Source organism: Camellia sinensis, chromosome 8, assembly GCF_055761805.1.
Source record: "Camellia sinensis isolate YWXY chromosome 8, ASM5576180v1, whole genome shotgun sequence".
NCBI classification, from domain to species: domain Eukaryota; kingdom Viridiplantae; phylum Streptophyta; class Magnoliopsida; order Ericales; family Theaceae; genus Camellia; species Camellia sinensis.
Window position 1 is genome coordinate 21,525,274 of NC_138968.1, and position 15,307 is coordinate 21,540,580.

Sequence of the window (15,307 nt, forward strand, 5' to 3'; positions counted from 1 at the left end):
AACTCATTCACCAAACAAATTTTTCACACTCAAATCGTAATTTGAGTGTACCTAAAAAAAAATCAGGTGGCGTGTTTAAAAAAAATCATAATTTCAAAACTCACAAACTCAAAATACAACTCTATTCTTAAATCATATTTAAAAAACTCTACCAAACGCAACCTATGTTATTCAATTCTGATTTTAAACCAACATACATGTTATGAAAAAAAAAAAAATTAGAAGGCTGATTGGACTCACTAACATGATTAACAAGTGCTGGTAATAACAATAAAAAAAACCTTTTATGCTGAAAATAATGAGCTTGTGTTGAATCTTCAATCTCTTCTAATGATTTTTTGTGTGTTTATTCAACAAATTCAAACTTCATTCAATTTTTTTGAGTTAAGCTCGAGTCAAGCAAATTGGGGCAAACTTCTATATTTTTTAAGTTTGACTTGGACAAATATAATTTTGTTGAACTCATTCAAGTTGCATCCCTACGTGTATCTTTAAATATCTAGACAATATATCCAAAAATTAAAATTGTTCTTTGATTATTAGACGCCTAATTATTGTATCAAATACATAGCTTATGAAGTGTCCATTCAGCAATTAACTAGTCTTTTAGTTTTATTTTAGCTTTTGATTTGGCTCTTAAAATTTTAATTGTTTTTATTTAAAACTTTCTAGTTTCATGGAGATCTTTTAGGGTCTGTTTGATTCCAAGATAATTACATAGGAATGGACTGTTAATCCTATCAAATTTATATTCCAACGTTTGGATCACACAAATAACATCCGACTTAGTAATATGTAAGATTCTTAATCTTACAAAATTGTAATATATATAATACCAAAGGAGGGTAGGTATTAACAATTCCACACATAATTATCCTATGAGATTATTAATCCCGTCACTAATACTCCACCTAATCAAACATGGCCTTAGAACATAGTCATTTTGAATGTGTAGTGTGGGTATAGTACATGAAAACTGTGCTGAACTAAGTTAAATGCATTTCGATCTCACATTTGCTAAGAAAGGTGATGACCATGTACATATAAGCTTCTAGAGCACTCTCTCCTTACAAATCAATTTTCAATAGTAGGTTCTACCCCTTCATATCATTGGTATCTCATTACTATCAAAGCCAAGCCAATCACCACACCAAGTATGGGATCGTATGTGTTGTTCTGTGGTTCGAGCCATGGAAGACGTGACCTATATGTTGGATTAAGACACTGTGAGGGCTTCAAACACTAATAGATGAGTGCGTGCCATTGCAGTGCAACTAACGCTCAAATAAATTAATTTGTAGCCCAAATAATTTTCAAAACAAATTTGAGTAAAATTTTTATGGTTTTGAAGCCATAAAAATTGGCAGCAGTGCAAAACAACTTTTCAGGCATAATTCCATCAGGCAAACCAACTCCAGAGTTTTACTACTTTTTTTTCTTTGTTTCATTGGCAACAACAATGAACTATACATGTGCAAATTTACTAATAGATCAAAAGAAATTTTGCATTGAAGATATAAACATGTTGATGTCAATGACAACAACAAAGAAAATGGCTGGATAACTTGAAGCAGTTCTACGTAAGCACGGTTGGACGCCTTTGACGCACAGTTGGTTCATTCGCATTCACATTCACTCTTACGGATATATATGAGCTCGTAACAGTGACATTTCTATGTAGTGAAAATTTCTGTAGGATCTTGTTCATTAACCCATCTCGAAAATCTTAGCACTGTTGGTTCATTAGCGTTCACTCTTATGGATTCATATGAACTCATAACAGTGAAATTTCTCTATGCAGTGAAAAATTCTGTAGGAACTTGATCATTAACCCAACTCGGTAGTTTTAGTCTCTCTTCACACACCGGCACACGTAATCTGATACGCAATGTTTTGCTTCCAACGTCACATCCCAGAAATGTTCAAACACAATAGGACTCACCGCCATATATAAATAAATAAATAAATAAAAATCACCAAAAACATGCTGAGCCAATCTGAAGAAAATGGTATTCATCTGGGCAAGCTGGAAAATGTTTTTTATACCAATTCTTACCTCACTGCGAAAGGCCACAGCAACCGCCTTGTTAGTCTGCCAAAAACAAAACCAAAAACAAACAAAACAAAACCAAAAAATGCTAATTACATAATATTAAGGAATTGAAAGGAACAAGACAAACATATCATATAAGGGAAAGCTGAAGCAGTGTCCAAAAACATTAGACTCCAATATTTCAACAATATGTTCAACAAGCCCTTGATGCTAATTCTAACTCGGAGTACTGATAAGTCATTTCAGGGTACATAATTTAATGGATTAAATACAGTTCTGCATGAGTTTGAAAAATATTATGGACATTCAAAACTGAACGAAAAATTCACACCAAAGAATCCACAACCAGAATGAGTCTAGTATTCCCATTTCTTCATCTCCATGCCATCTGGAGGGCTTCCTTCCACCTTCTTGGACCCCACTTCTTTCCAGTTTGTCGATAGCACTGTCCCATTCGACTCAACCTGTATTATAACCAAACAAAATACAATATTACTTGGTCTCTACTGATGGAATCCATAAACAATAACGCTCCTTCTGTTTTGTTTGTTTCAGCAAAAAATATTTTCCAAGAAAGAAAACGTTTTCCTATGTTTGGTCGTGTCAATAAAAGTAATATACTAATAATTGTATTAGTGGTTGTGGTGGTTGGGTGGAGGCGATGATGGGAAGGAGGCGGTGGTGGTGGCGGCCGAAGCAGTGGCAAAGTGGCAGGGGGGTGGGGTGTGGCAGCGGCGGCAATGGTGGAGGTAGTGACGGTGACAGTAGCAATGCTAGCATGGTGGCATTGATAGAACACTATTCTGGAAAATGTTTTTCACCTTCTAGAAGTGAAAAACATTTTTTGCCCAAATAGGTCTGTTTTCTGTTGACCATAAAAAGTGTCCCATTAACTCTCGTTCTTCATTATATCAAATACCAGAAAATGGAAGAAAAAAATCCGCCCAAACAAACGCAACGTAATGTACCCTCATCTTTCTTGGATTCCTTTTCCCTTTATAAATTTTATTTTATTTGGTGTAGCAAGTTAAACACCAGTCACCAACAATCCCACTAAATGGTTCAAATATAAAGTGATTGTATATCTTACAAAAGATTTGCTCATTGCTCTTCTGGTGTCCTCATCAGCATCTTTATATATGTCCCGGAAAAATTTGTTCAAAGCTGCATCACCATCCAACTTTTCGTCTTTCTCCTGACATTCAAACCACCAGTGAGTCATGCCAAAACTGAATTTGAAGCTTCAAACTATTTGTTCGGTCTAACCCAGTCAAACATGACAAGACCAGAAGTTTTCAGGCAGACCTCTTTTTTCACTTGAGCTTCCAGTTTATCCCAATCTACTCTATTTGGCTTTGAGGAAGGGTAAATAGGCCTTTGAGTACCTAAAAAATGCAGAAGCAGCCAATGTGGGAACCAGTGAAAAAGCACATAAATGAGACAGACGATTCTGCAATCATGATCTTCAAGGGGGCTGTTTGGTGCAGCTTTTTGTAAGCTGAAAGCTAATAATCAGAAATAAGTGCCCAAAGCACCCCTCTCTCCCAGTTTCCAAATAATCACTTCTTTCAGCTTATTCAAGTTATTTATGTCTAATAAACTGTAAGCATAAGTTGAACCAAACAATCTGACACAAACTCCCAAAATAAAAAAAGCTATAAGCCACACCAAACAGCCCCAAGCTACCAAACAGGATTTTAATACAAGTGTCTCATTCTAATAACCCAACAACAGCTCCACTCATAAGATGATCAAAACATCAAACTCCATTGAATTCTAACCCCATCATTGAAGTGCAATGGAATCAGAGCATGAACATAAAGCTTCATGATAATTAGGGCTGCAGATGAACTAAACTATTCACGAACAAGCTCGGCTCAGCTCGTTAAGGGCTCAGCTCAGCTCATTTATTAGGCTCGTTTAGTAAACAAGCCGAGCTCGAACTCGAATAAGCTCGGCCCGTTTATCTTTATTTAAATTATATAATAAATATATTATTTATATATTAAATAATATATAAATATATATAAATAATAGTATAAATACATACATTATTTATATATTAAATAATATAAATAATATTAAAAAAAATCTTATTGAGCCGAGCCGAGCTCGAGTTTCATTAATATTAACGAGCCGAGCTTGAGCCTAGATACTTATCGAGCTGGGCTCTCGAGCTCAATCAACAAGCTCGATAAGCAAACAAGCCGAGCCGAGCCGAGCCGAGCTCGAGCTCAACAAAGCTCGGCTCGGCTCATTTGCAGCCCTAATGATAATTGAAGAATGCAAGATGTAAGTAATACAGACTGTAACATGACAAATGACCATCTCCCATAAAACAAAAACAAAAACAAAAACAGAAACAAAAACAAAAAAAAATTGATACAAGTAATATCAGATATGGTTGAAGAGCTAAGGCAGTCAATTACTACTGCACTCCTACTTCTGGGTTACTACAGAATGTCCTAGATTTTTAATCTTCATTTATTATTTTTTTGTCTGATTCAGAAGTAACATAGTTCACCCATAACAAAAAGTTGGAAAGATTTATTTAATAGCACTTTTTTTCTGTTCTTTTTTCTAGATTTTTTTTTTTTTTTTTTTTTTGTTTGGACGGAGTTCTTAGCAAGAATCAGATAATTAAATCCAGCACCAGTTGATCAATGAATCATCTTCTGTGCTTCAAACTGTAGTCCAGGTTGAAATTACCACATTTACAAGTATGCTAACCTACCTGATGATAAATTTATCCTCTGTAGAACAGTATTTTCCTTGGTGAATTCCAGAGTTGTCCAAGTTATGGCTTCAGCTTTAGCAAGGCGGATTTCAATCTTTGTTGACAAGACTTGATACTTGCATTTTGAAGGAATTATCTGTTCAACATGCAACAGAACACAAAAGAAAGGCTGGCATCAAAGGTGCAACTGCTAGCAATGCATAAGACAGAACAATATTTGGTAGAAGATGAATTAAAACATCATTATGAACAATGAGGGGGGAAATTATCCTCTTTTGACAAGTAACATGAGGGGTTCTAGTTTTTTTTTTTTTTTTTAAAGTCAGCTTTGCAGAATATAGACTTGCTACACAAACATTTTCCTATTTTCCTGATTATAAGTCCACAGAAAGTGTTATCAATATTACTCTAGGCATCTAAGCTTTCAACACACTGTTCAATTGAGCATACTAAAAAAAGGTCCGCACAAGAATCAATGGGTAATAATAAACAACATGAAGTTTGTGCATTACCTTCCCAAATAACCGAGGTTGAAAAGTGTATACATCATCTTCACCAGAAACATCAATGGTGACACTCAGCTATGAAGCAGCCAAATAAAAGAAAAAGAATGGGAAAAGAAAATAAATTTTTTCATTTAATCAGCACATATTTCTACCAAAAGTTTAAAGAAACAAGTTGTGAAAAGAATATATATTTTTTTTTTTTTTTGTTAGAATATAAAAATATATGTATATATTATGTACAAAATTTATATATGTCAGCATACTATTTGTTCACCGAATTCAACCGATACACTTTCAGCTGGTACACCCTTTGCAAATACAGTAACAACAACTTCCTCTGGTTTCTGGTAAAATTCATGCCTGCACAAAGATTGTACATTAAATTAATATAGTATTTATCAAGCACGGAACATAATTGTGTCATCATTTTGTAAAGACATCCAACTGCTTAACAAGAAGTTAAATCATAAGTTTTGCCACATCACAAACATTGCTAGAGAATATGTCCCTATCCTGAATTACAAAACTTGCAAATATCAAGTAAACACAGCAAGTAGCCACTACCTGTATTTTGGTTTGGTTGATGATACCACTGGCTGAGCAGCTTTTGTAGTTTCAACAGTTTTATCAGTCAATTCAGAAGCCGGAGGAATTGCAACACTAGTTGGAGTTTCATTCAACGACTGCTTGGGTAGCTCACCATTTTCCTCTGATTGAGCATATGCAAAATCCACCAATCAGAGACCAAATTTGAAGATGTCACTAAATTGTCCTATTTCTTACCCCTATGACAATAATCTTATATATCCCCCCCTTAAAAAACACACCATCATACCTATCCAAAGGAAATCTCAGAAGTATCGTTATCATAAACCAGTTGAATCATCCACCTAAAAAAACATGAATTATAGAAGTATCACAAATTTTCTATTTCATCGAGATTTGTCAAGAATACTCTTATGTTTCATTATCACCTTCAAATTTTGATTTTATATGCTGCAATCAATGGTATTCGAGCATTCAAATGTTCTTATAATTATCAAGCTACGAACTATCCTGTATTAGCTAGTTGGACTGCACATTTTGTGTGCATTCTATGCTTAAGAGAGCTACATTATGTTACCTGGAACGTGATTCTATGCTTAAGAGAGCTACATTATGTTACATGGAACGTGAATCATTCCGGTACGTAGAACAAGAACTTAGTACACCACATACTCTAAATTGCGGTATGATAGGGGTAGGCCTGTATAATTTACACTATAACTATTTGAAGTACTTTTAGTCTAGAGAATCCTTTTTAACAATTAGATATCCAATAAATTGTATTTCTTTTTTCTTCAAATTAATCATATGGCAACACATTTTTATAAACATTATGACTCATTTTTTATGTTTTGTCATGCTAAAATTTCACTCACCTTAGATTTTTATTTGTGATATTTGACTTTGTTTACTCCCAAGGAAACCTTTGTTTGGTTACAATTTTCATAAACTATTTTTAAATGGATTTTCGTTTGTTTTATACTGAACTTTTTTCATATTTTAGTCAAATTTTTTATTTTGTAGATACATCAAGACTGGAGGCATCTAAAAACTAGAAAAATTTAACTAAAATATGAAAAAAAATTCACTAAAAACAAGTGAAAATAGGACAAAAAATGCACACAAATTTTTGTTCGAATTTTCATCAATTTCTATTTTTTAAAAAATATTTTAGTCAATTTATTTTACTTTTTAGAACCATCTGGATTAGGTGCATCTAAAAAAAGTACAAAGAATTGATTAAAATATATATTAAAAAATCACTAAAAATAAACAAAAACTCATCTAAAAACAGTTTTTAAAAAATCAAACCAAATGGACACATTTTTTAACAGACTTGTGGGATCGCTTTGGATAGCCAAATTTACCGTTTTGGAACACAAGTGTCCCATGTTTCGGAATGTGCGCTCCAAAACGTAATTCGCTAAGGTATCAAAGGTTTTCGGTAACACCAATGGCGACCACAAATATACAGTGAAGAGATAAAATGACATAGATTCTCTAGACACCAAGCTAGAAGTTATTAGGTTTATGCAATAGTAATATCACAAAATAATATTATATATATCCCATATTGGATTTAACAAAGTTTCCTTTAGGGAAAAAAAAAAAACACCAAAACAGTGGGCAAAGGAAAAGTTCCTTTTTCTTATCGTTTCTTGGCTATCTTCCAGCCATACCTCAAAGGTAGATAACTTAAAATTTTCATATTATATTCCATTAGATGATGCAAGCACGAAAACATTGTAAAATGTGCAATTGTAAAAGAATTGAGAAGAAATTAACGCATTGAAATGACAGTAATTCTATCTTTCTGTTCTACTCTTCTCCAGTAATCCTTTAAGAAGAAGAAAGGGTATCAGGCTGTGTGAATATAAGAAGGGTGGGTGAAGAGCTTGTAGTCTAAAAAATGCTTTTGTTGAATGTGAGTCATTATTCAAATAATGAACTATCAATTATCTACTTTGACCTATCTAATAGATTTCTACAGTTTAGTTATAATCTTGTTGTTTTAAGTTCAAAGAAAATCGGAGGGAATTTTTTTTTTTGTAACCTAATGTTTGGGCCAGCTTGCACACCCTAAAGTTAACCATGGGGCAAACCTCTAGTGGCCCCTTAGGGTGACTTGAACTCAATACTTTAGATCTTATTCTCAAGTCTTTACCGCTTGGCCAACCCTATGGGGTTAATTGGAAGGGAATATTGAAAATTTACTTTTGTAAAGACCAAGTTGTAACAAAAAAGAGAATATTCTGTGCCTAAGACTACTAGGTATTTTGTGAACATTTTTCATAAAAGGTTAGGACACTTTTGACTAAATTTACAAAATAATAACCATCAGGATTAGTAAGAGGCAAAGAAGTACCTGCAATGTGCTCATTGCTTTCTTTGATCAAGTTAGTGAATCTCAAATCATCTGGAGCCAAAGAAGCACCTGTTTCCAGGGCAGCCTTAGCAGTCTGATATTCTTCAAGCTTGATACATGCAGTACTGTGAGATGAAAGAAGAAAAAATGCAAAATATTTTTTGTAAGAGGAAAACGAAAAAATATTTTTATTCAATCAGAACCATTGTGATCCAAAGTAGAATCAATAGGTGATGTGAAGAAAACGATACCAGTAGTTCAAAAGGATTAATAATTGAAAGAAGTGGATCGTAAATCTTAAGCCAAGGCATTGGAAAGAATGGTGATTAGTGTACAATGTCTAATAATCTACTACAAAACAGTGGCATGCCCTATCACCACTTGGGCTACACAGTGACAATACGCAGCCTACAAAAACTCTCACCAGAATCCCATATTTACCCTTCAATAGAACCGACAACATACATCAAAAGACCCAAACATTCATCGGGAAAAAGGAAGTGCCAATGGAGTGTGTAATATATGTGCAGATGACCAGAACCCCACCTCAGCATTAGAACAGTTCTTGCTCACATGTATCACTAAGAAGAACTCATATTGGTCCATAAAGTGCTACAAATGACCGATTACACAACTAAAGATAATGGATAGACAAAGGCGGTGTTTCAATCCTGTGTAGTTATACAAAGACATAACTAAACCAAAAATTACATTTTGAAGTCACTATAAATTTTGTAGTAGATCAATGCTGTCTAGTTAAAGAATGAACTACAGAACTTGAATCTTCTATGAACAATATAAGTTGTCACAAGACAAACCAACTAGTAGAAATAAAGTTTAGTGGCATTCAGTGGTCACTAAAACAGGCATCCGTCAAAAATGTAGGGCTGTTCAATCGGCTGAGAAAGATTATAACAATCGCATCTTTACCAACTTGAATAAAAACCAATGGCAGCAGTAGCGGTGCCATAGGTCCTGTCAGGGGTAGGGTTGCACACAAGCCAAAGCCAAGCCGAGCTTTTGAGTGTTCAAGCTTGTTTATTAAGACTTAGTCGAGCTCTTAAATAATCAAGTTCGAGCTCGGCTTGTCACATATTTAAGAAACTCAAGCTCGGCTCGAACCCAGTCGATTACATAAATGAGCCGAGTTCGAGCACAAGCTCGAACTTGAAAAAAAAAATGAAATGAAAATAATTTATTTATTAAGATGAAAAATATAAAATTATGAGCAACAGATACGAAAATGTTTATATTAATAATAAATTTCATCAAACAAATATGTAAATTTACACAAACACTAAATACAAATAGAAAAATAAAAAAAAATATTTGATATATTATTAAAAATAAATATTAATTTATTTTCTTCATATTCACAAACCTTATCGAGCTAAGCTTGGTGCTACTCAAGCTCAGCTCGATTAATAAACAAGCCTAACAATTGAGCTCAAGCTCATACATTTAGTAAATGAACCAAGCTTAAACGTGCTGAGCTCGATTTGTTCATGAACAGCACGGTTCGTTTGCAGACCTAGTCAAGGGTACCGCATCTAACACTTGGACCTGTTTAATTAGAGTGTCAAAAGAAAGAACAAAAGTGTTCACTGTACCATGATATGAAATTTGAACATAAACTTCCCAGTAGAAGTGCTACATTAATGTGGTCCAATTTTTTCCCATACCATTTCCAGCACATTTAATGTAGAACTTCAACTTCCATTGGGAATAAAAACTCATATCTACTTTCTAATTGTGATGCACACCAAATAGAGCCTTGACTAGATGTGAGTTTCTAAAGGTGTTTAGCAAAAGCCCAAAAAAAAAATCATAATGCATTTTTTTAATCCCAAAGAGTAATGTTATTTTCCAATAACAAAATTTAAAAACTATCAACATTCATTCAGCTAGAATGCATTCTAAGTCCCCGCTAAACCTAACATATTTTTCTTAAAGAAAGCTTTATCGACGTGATGCATTCTTATAATGCAAACAAATGCAACATATATGCCATGGTCCAAAGCACAGGCACATAAAAACCATGCCATTGACACTCTGGAATCAAAAGAGTTTAAGAGAGAGAGAGAGAGAGAGAAACCACCACCCCAAAAAAATCTGTATATATGACATGCTTCCACTGAAAAAATCAGAGAACTTGATTGAAAGCACCTTAAGGAAAGCATACATGTACAACTCTAAATTTATATCAAGAAATCTACAAGAAGTACATTTCTGCCCATGATGAGGAAAGAATGCCAATGAGCATTTTAGTTATTCAAATATATAATCACATCGCAAAAGATAATCAAATTAAAAAATCAAAATATATAACCTCACTCAACCAAACTACACCTCCAGAAATGACAACATATATGGGAATTAAGTAAATCAAAAAATGCATACTCCTCAAGGTTGTGATCCCAATGTATCATGCACACTACAAAGATCTCATTGCGAGTCGAAGAAATGCCAGAGTTAAAAACAGCATTTAATATCAGTATATAATATATATATATATATATACACCATTTAGGTGCCAGAAATTCAAACATGACCCTGGCAATTACATGCAGATGCATATAGAGGATTTGACAAGTAATTTGACACCATAAGTTACACCAAACAAACATGGAAATATTTAATCTATTAAATGAATACTCACCCTTTACGTAAGTATGCTTTGGCCATTGAAGGGTCCAACTCAATCGCTTTGTTTGCATCAGAAACAGCCTCTGCTCATAAAATGCGTATGTGGATTAATCACCAGCTTAAAACATTTATGAATATAAACCATCACAAGCGCATATAGCCATCATATTAACCAAAATAAAACATGCTTACAAGAATTTGGAAATATTAGTTTCAATAGCTGAGTGCAAAGGAGACAAATTTAAACAGAAACACAAAAATGCTGGAAAATAAGAAAACAAAATCACAAATTTGCAGATAAGACTTTCAAAAGTTATCATATGTACCGGTTAACAACTGCACAATGGGCAAAGATAAACAATAAGTTTCCATTGAAAAAATTATACAATAAGAGAATAACTCTTAAGCCCCAAAAAATGATATCCACAGAATTAATAAACAATCACAATCCACCCACAGTACCAAGTTATACCCTTGATCCGACCAAAAGGCCTCCAAAAAAAATAAAAAATTAATCCAAGACAGCATAGACAGTCTTTCCACAATCATGTAAGTCTAATTGTAGCCCAAAGCACCTATCCTAAACCATGCATGGGGGACCAGAACCCCACCAAATAACGTATTATATGGGGTCCCAAATGAGAGGAAGAATATAGAAAATTAGACAAAATTAAGGGCAGCAGTGTTTGAACCCTCTCCTTTGCAAAATCTAATCAACCCATTGTTCAAAATCAATGCTAAACATACACCCCATTGCATGCACTTCAGTTCTGGTCAACAAATCAACAATAACGTCAATTAACCAAATCACAAAACATATGGGTGTGTTTGGTTTGTGTTTGTAGAGTAGTTTTTGAGATAAAAAGTATGAAAATTTGTTTGGTTTGCCTTTTATCATAAATGGTTTTGAAAATTTGTTTTGGGGAGAGAGTTTTAAAAAAAGTGATTGATTTGATGTACATGAGAGAGAGAGTGATTTTGGAAAATAGGTAACGAAACAAAATTTTGAGATTTTTTTTTAGAAAAATTTGTTTGGTTTGATTGCTCCTGAAAATTTGTTTGTAGAGAATTTTTCCCAAAAATTTTTCTGAAAAAGAAACCAAACAAGCCCTATATTTCTAGCCAAAAAAAAAAAAAAATTGTTCTTACTTCTTATTTTGTTGGTTATGTTTTACTCATACCTTGTGTTCTATGCTTGATTAACAATCAAGATAGATCTCAACTAATTAATTTTTTACATCTTGAAGGTAACATCCAGTCATCAGACACCAGCAACCACATTTTGTTTGAAGGATGCCTCACCCAAGACATAATTCAGCAGTGGGATTAGGAGAGCTGGCTAATACATATTGGACTCAACATAACTTAACTACACCTAGTGGTAGCAAATAGTGCAATATATTCATAATCACAAAATAGGTGGGCGATCAGAAGAGTTGGCTAATGCTGGTGCAATATATCCATAATAACAAAACAGGCATTCATAGGATGCATGGGTGCTCTATTAGAAAAGCTGGGCCAGCCCAGACCGCCACTCCATTATGCCTCCTTTGGTGTATGGTGTACCCAAAAGAAGTAATGTAGGCATGATTTGTTGGGGGGGCGGAGCTACCGAATTACAAGTTAAAGCATATTCAAGTGAAATCCTCTTGCTTTTGGTTGTCAGGAATATGGCATCTGTGAGTTCCTTATTCAGTTTTCTAGAAGGTCTGCACCATTGACTGGAAAATTTAGTCTCTTTAGTTTTTGATTTGCTTGGCATTCTCCAATATACTCACGTCTACTTGTGTTGTAACCCCTTCATCATCTTTTAGTTCTAGTAAACTTATTATCAAAAATGTCAATTAATAAAAAGGATTCACAAATCATGAAGTATTTTGTTAAAGGCCTTTTTCTAAAGAATGTAGGGCTTTGCACCTGGGACGCAAGAAAAGCAAAATTAGAAAAGAACATGAGACACCTTTTACCAATTTCAAAACACTTTTCATCAATTTCATAAAACTTTTTTAACTTTACATCTATTTTGTAAACACTTTTCATCCCAATCCGATACTATGATCGCTTGAGTTTTCCAAAAAAAAAAACTGAATTTCTTTTTAAAAAAACAGACACTAGTTTGATAAAAGGTAAACACCAAAAAAGATATTTTTAAAAATTTTAGAAATTATTTCCTCCCATAAAATATAATAATAATAATAATATTTTTTTCACCAAACTAGGTGTTGAAATTTTTTCAGAAACTGATTCTGAAAATCAACCAAGCAACAATACATGTGTTTTTTTTTTCCTGATCATAAAAATCCTATTATGTTTCCATTCCTTCTCCTGTCTTTCACATTCACTTCTATTTCAATCTCTAAAACGAACAGATAGCAACCACATACATGAAACTTTTGTTCAACAATTTTTCGTCATTCAAAACAATCACTATAACGAAATTACCAGCTAAAACACAACCATTCAAACGAAATAAATGATACCAAACTATCAAAATTCGAAATTTCTTCATAAGGAAACAACAATCCGTACTAAACTGAGCCTAATACCACGAATTGCCTTAAATTGAGTCAAATCCTATGCATACAAGAAACAAAACTAAGGGGAAAAAACAGGTGTGTGTGTGTGAGAGAGAGAAAGAGAGAGGAAGATACCAGTGAAGTTGTTGAGTTTGATGTTGGCCTGAGCGCGGTCGGAGAAGAGCTCGGCGTTCTTAGGGTCAATAGCGATGGCTTGAGAGTAGAGGTCAACGGCGAGCTCGAAGTGGTCGTCGATGAAGGCCTCTTTAGCCCTAGTTTCGAGATCGGACGCCATTCGAATAATCAACAACTCTGCAGAGAGCTGGAGAGAGAGAGAGAGAGAGAGGGAAGAATGATGCTTGACTTGCAGTGCCAAGTCTTCGATTAGAGATAACAGTAGAGAGAGAAAAGAGACAGAAAACAACGCGGCTTGTCTCCAGTTGAAAATTCAACTGGATTGAACTGGCCCAGTTGAGGCCTTTCACCGAAAAGAATTATTGAGCGAAAAAATTTTATCGATAAAAATTTATGAATTTACTATTCTTTTAATTTTTCTTAAAAGAGTCTTTCGTTTAATATTTTTTTTTTTCTCATAATCTTCTATTTCATGATTTTTTGTCAAAAATCTAAATTGTTTTCCCATTGGAGATAAGTCATTCTTATAATTCTTTTGGAAAGTGAATTGATTTTTTAATTTTTTTGTTATTTTAATTTAGAATTAAAAAGCATGTTTGAATTGATTTTTTTAACTTTTATGAAATAAAAAATAAAATTATTATAATTTAAATGTGATATTTTATCTAGTTAATTTTTTAACTTATTTTATCTTTTCGTAAAATTAACTAAAAAATCAAAAAAATCCACTTAGCAAAGGAGGTTGTTTTCTTTTTGGCATGTGATAACCATGTTCCGTATTATGCTAAATGGTCCTTATTATAAATGTGATTATGTGTTTGATATAATTTTGCCTGTGTTTGACAAATGGGTTTACAGGCTTTTTTGGCTATTTTAGCCACAAAAAACAAAATAGGCTATTTTAACCATAACAAACAAAACATCACATCCAACCCATAATCATTACATTCTTCTCTCACAAAAAAACTCAAAAAAGCCAAAAAGCCCTTCCCAAACCAAGCTTTTAAGCCAAGGCTAAAATAGCCAAAAAAGTCAAAAAGTCAAAAAGTCAACCCACTTCCCAAACGGAGGCTTTGTGTGACATTATGTGAGAATATGTGGTTTTGAATTTCTATCTGTTCACCATAGGAATATCTGTTTGATTATCCGCTTTGGAAATTAAATTGAAGGTCTTATCGGCCACGAAACCCGAAATTGATTGCACCATTGTGATTAGCGTAATTTTTAGAGCTTACGGTGAAATTTAATTGAAAATTGATTCAGATCAAAATAATTAGATTCAGAACAAATAATTAAGTACTCAATTATTTGATATTAAAATAATGTAATCTAGCGGGGCTATAAGAGGACCACTATGTGTTCAATTCCCATCTTTTATCCATTTTGGCTGATTTTAACTCTAAGAATAGAGAGAGGGTCGGCTAGAGAGAGAGGAAGAAGGAAAGTTGGATGTTTAGCTCAAGTTTGTGAAGATTGGAAGGCCAACTCTAGATTTGACCATAATTTGGGAAGATTGGAGCCTTTAGGTAAGTGAATTCCTGAACTTTAATTTGTAATTTTGTGAGTTCAAGTTTGATTAATGGTCAAGAACATGAATTTAATTAAGTATGATGAATTTGGGTTGGCTTTGTTGAATTGAAGGTCAATGTACGCATGCATGTGTGTAATTGCTTTGAATTTGCATGTTTGACCACAAAATGTATGATCCATGTAAGTTTTTAGTTGAAGTCCATGTATTTGATCATCTCTTCACCAATTAAGTTGAGAATAATGGGTATCTGCCACATGCAAGTACAAACCATG

At 33.7% G+C, this 15,307-nt stretch overlaps 1 protein-coding gene across 1 annotated transcript; it reads right to left on the reverse strand.

The window, feature by feature from the left end:
- Positions 1-2,160: 2,160 nt before the first annotated feature.
- LOC114295042 (protein SGT1 homolog B) lies at positions 2,161-13,946 on the reverse strand. The gene is made up of 10 exons (XM_028239224.2): positions 13,505-13,946; positions 10,867-10,936; positions 8,208-8,332; positions 5,861-6,005; positions 5,560-5,656; positions 5,303-5,371; positions 4,788-4,926; positions 3,359-3,438; positions 3,144-3,248; positions 2,161-2,517 (listed from the first exon to the last, which is right to left on the reverse strand). Exons 1-10 carry the CDS (start codon positions 13,662-13,664, stop codon positions 2,410-2,412), a joined length of 1,098 nt encoding a protein of 365 aa, XP_028095025.2. The 5' UTR covers positions 13,665-13,946; the 3' UTR covers positions 2,161-2,409.
- Positions 13,947-15,307: the final 1,361 nt, after the last annotated feature.

Excerpts from the sequence above, each read along its gene's own strand:
- LOC114295042 (XM_028239224.2), bottom strand. The coding sequence starts at position 13,664 with ATGGCGTCCGATCTCGAAACTAGGGCTAAAGAGGCCTTCATCGACGAC. Across the intron at positions 6,006-8,207 it reads AAGCAATGAGCACATTGCAG|AGGAAAATGGTGAGCTACCC; the intron begins GTACTTCTTTGC and ends ATGCTCAATCAG. Across the intron at positions 2,518-3,143 it reads GAGCAATGAGCAAATCTTTT|GTTGAGTCGAATGGGACAGT; the intron begins GTAAGATATACA and ends GTTATAATACAG.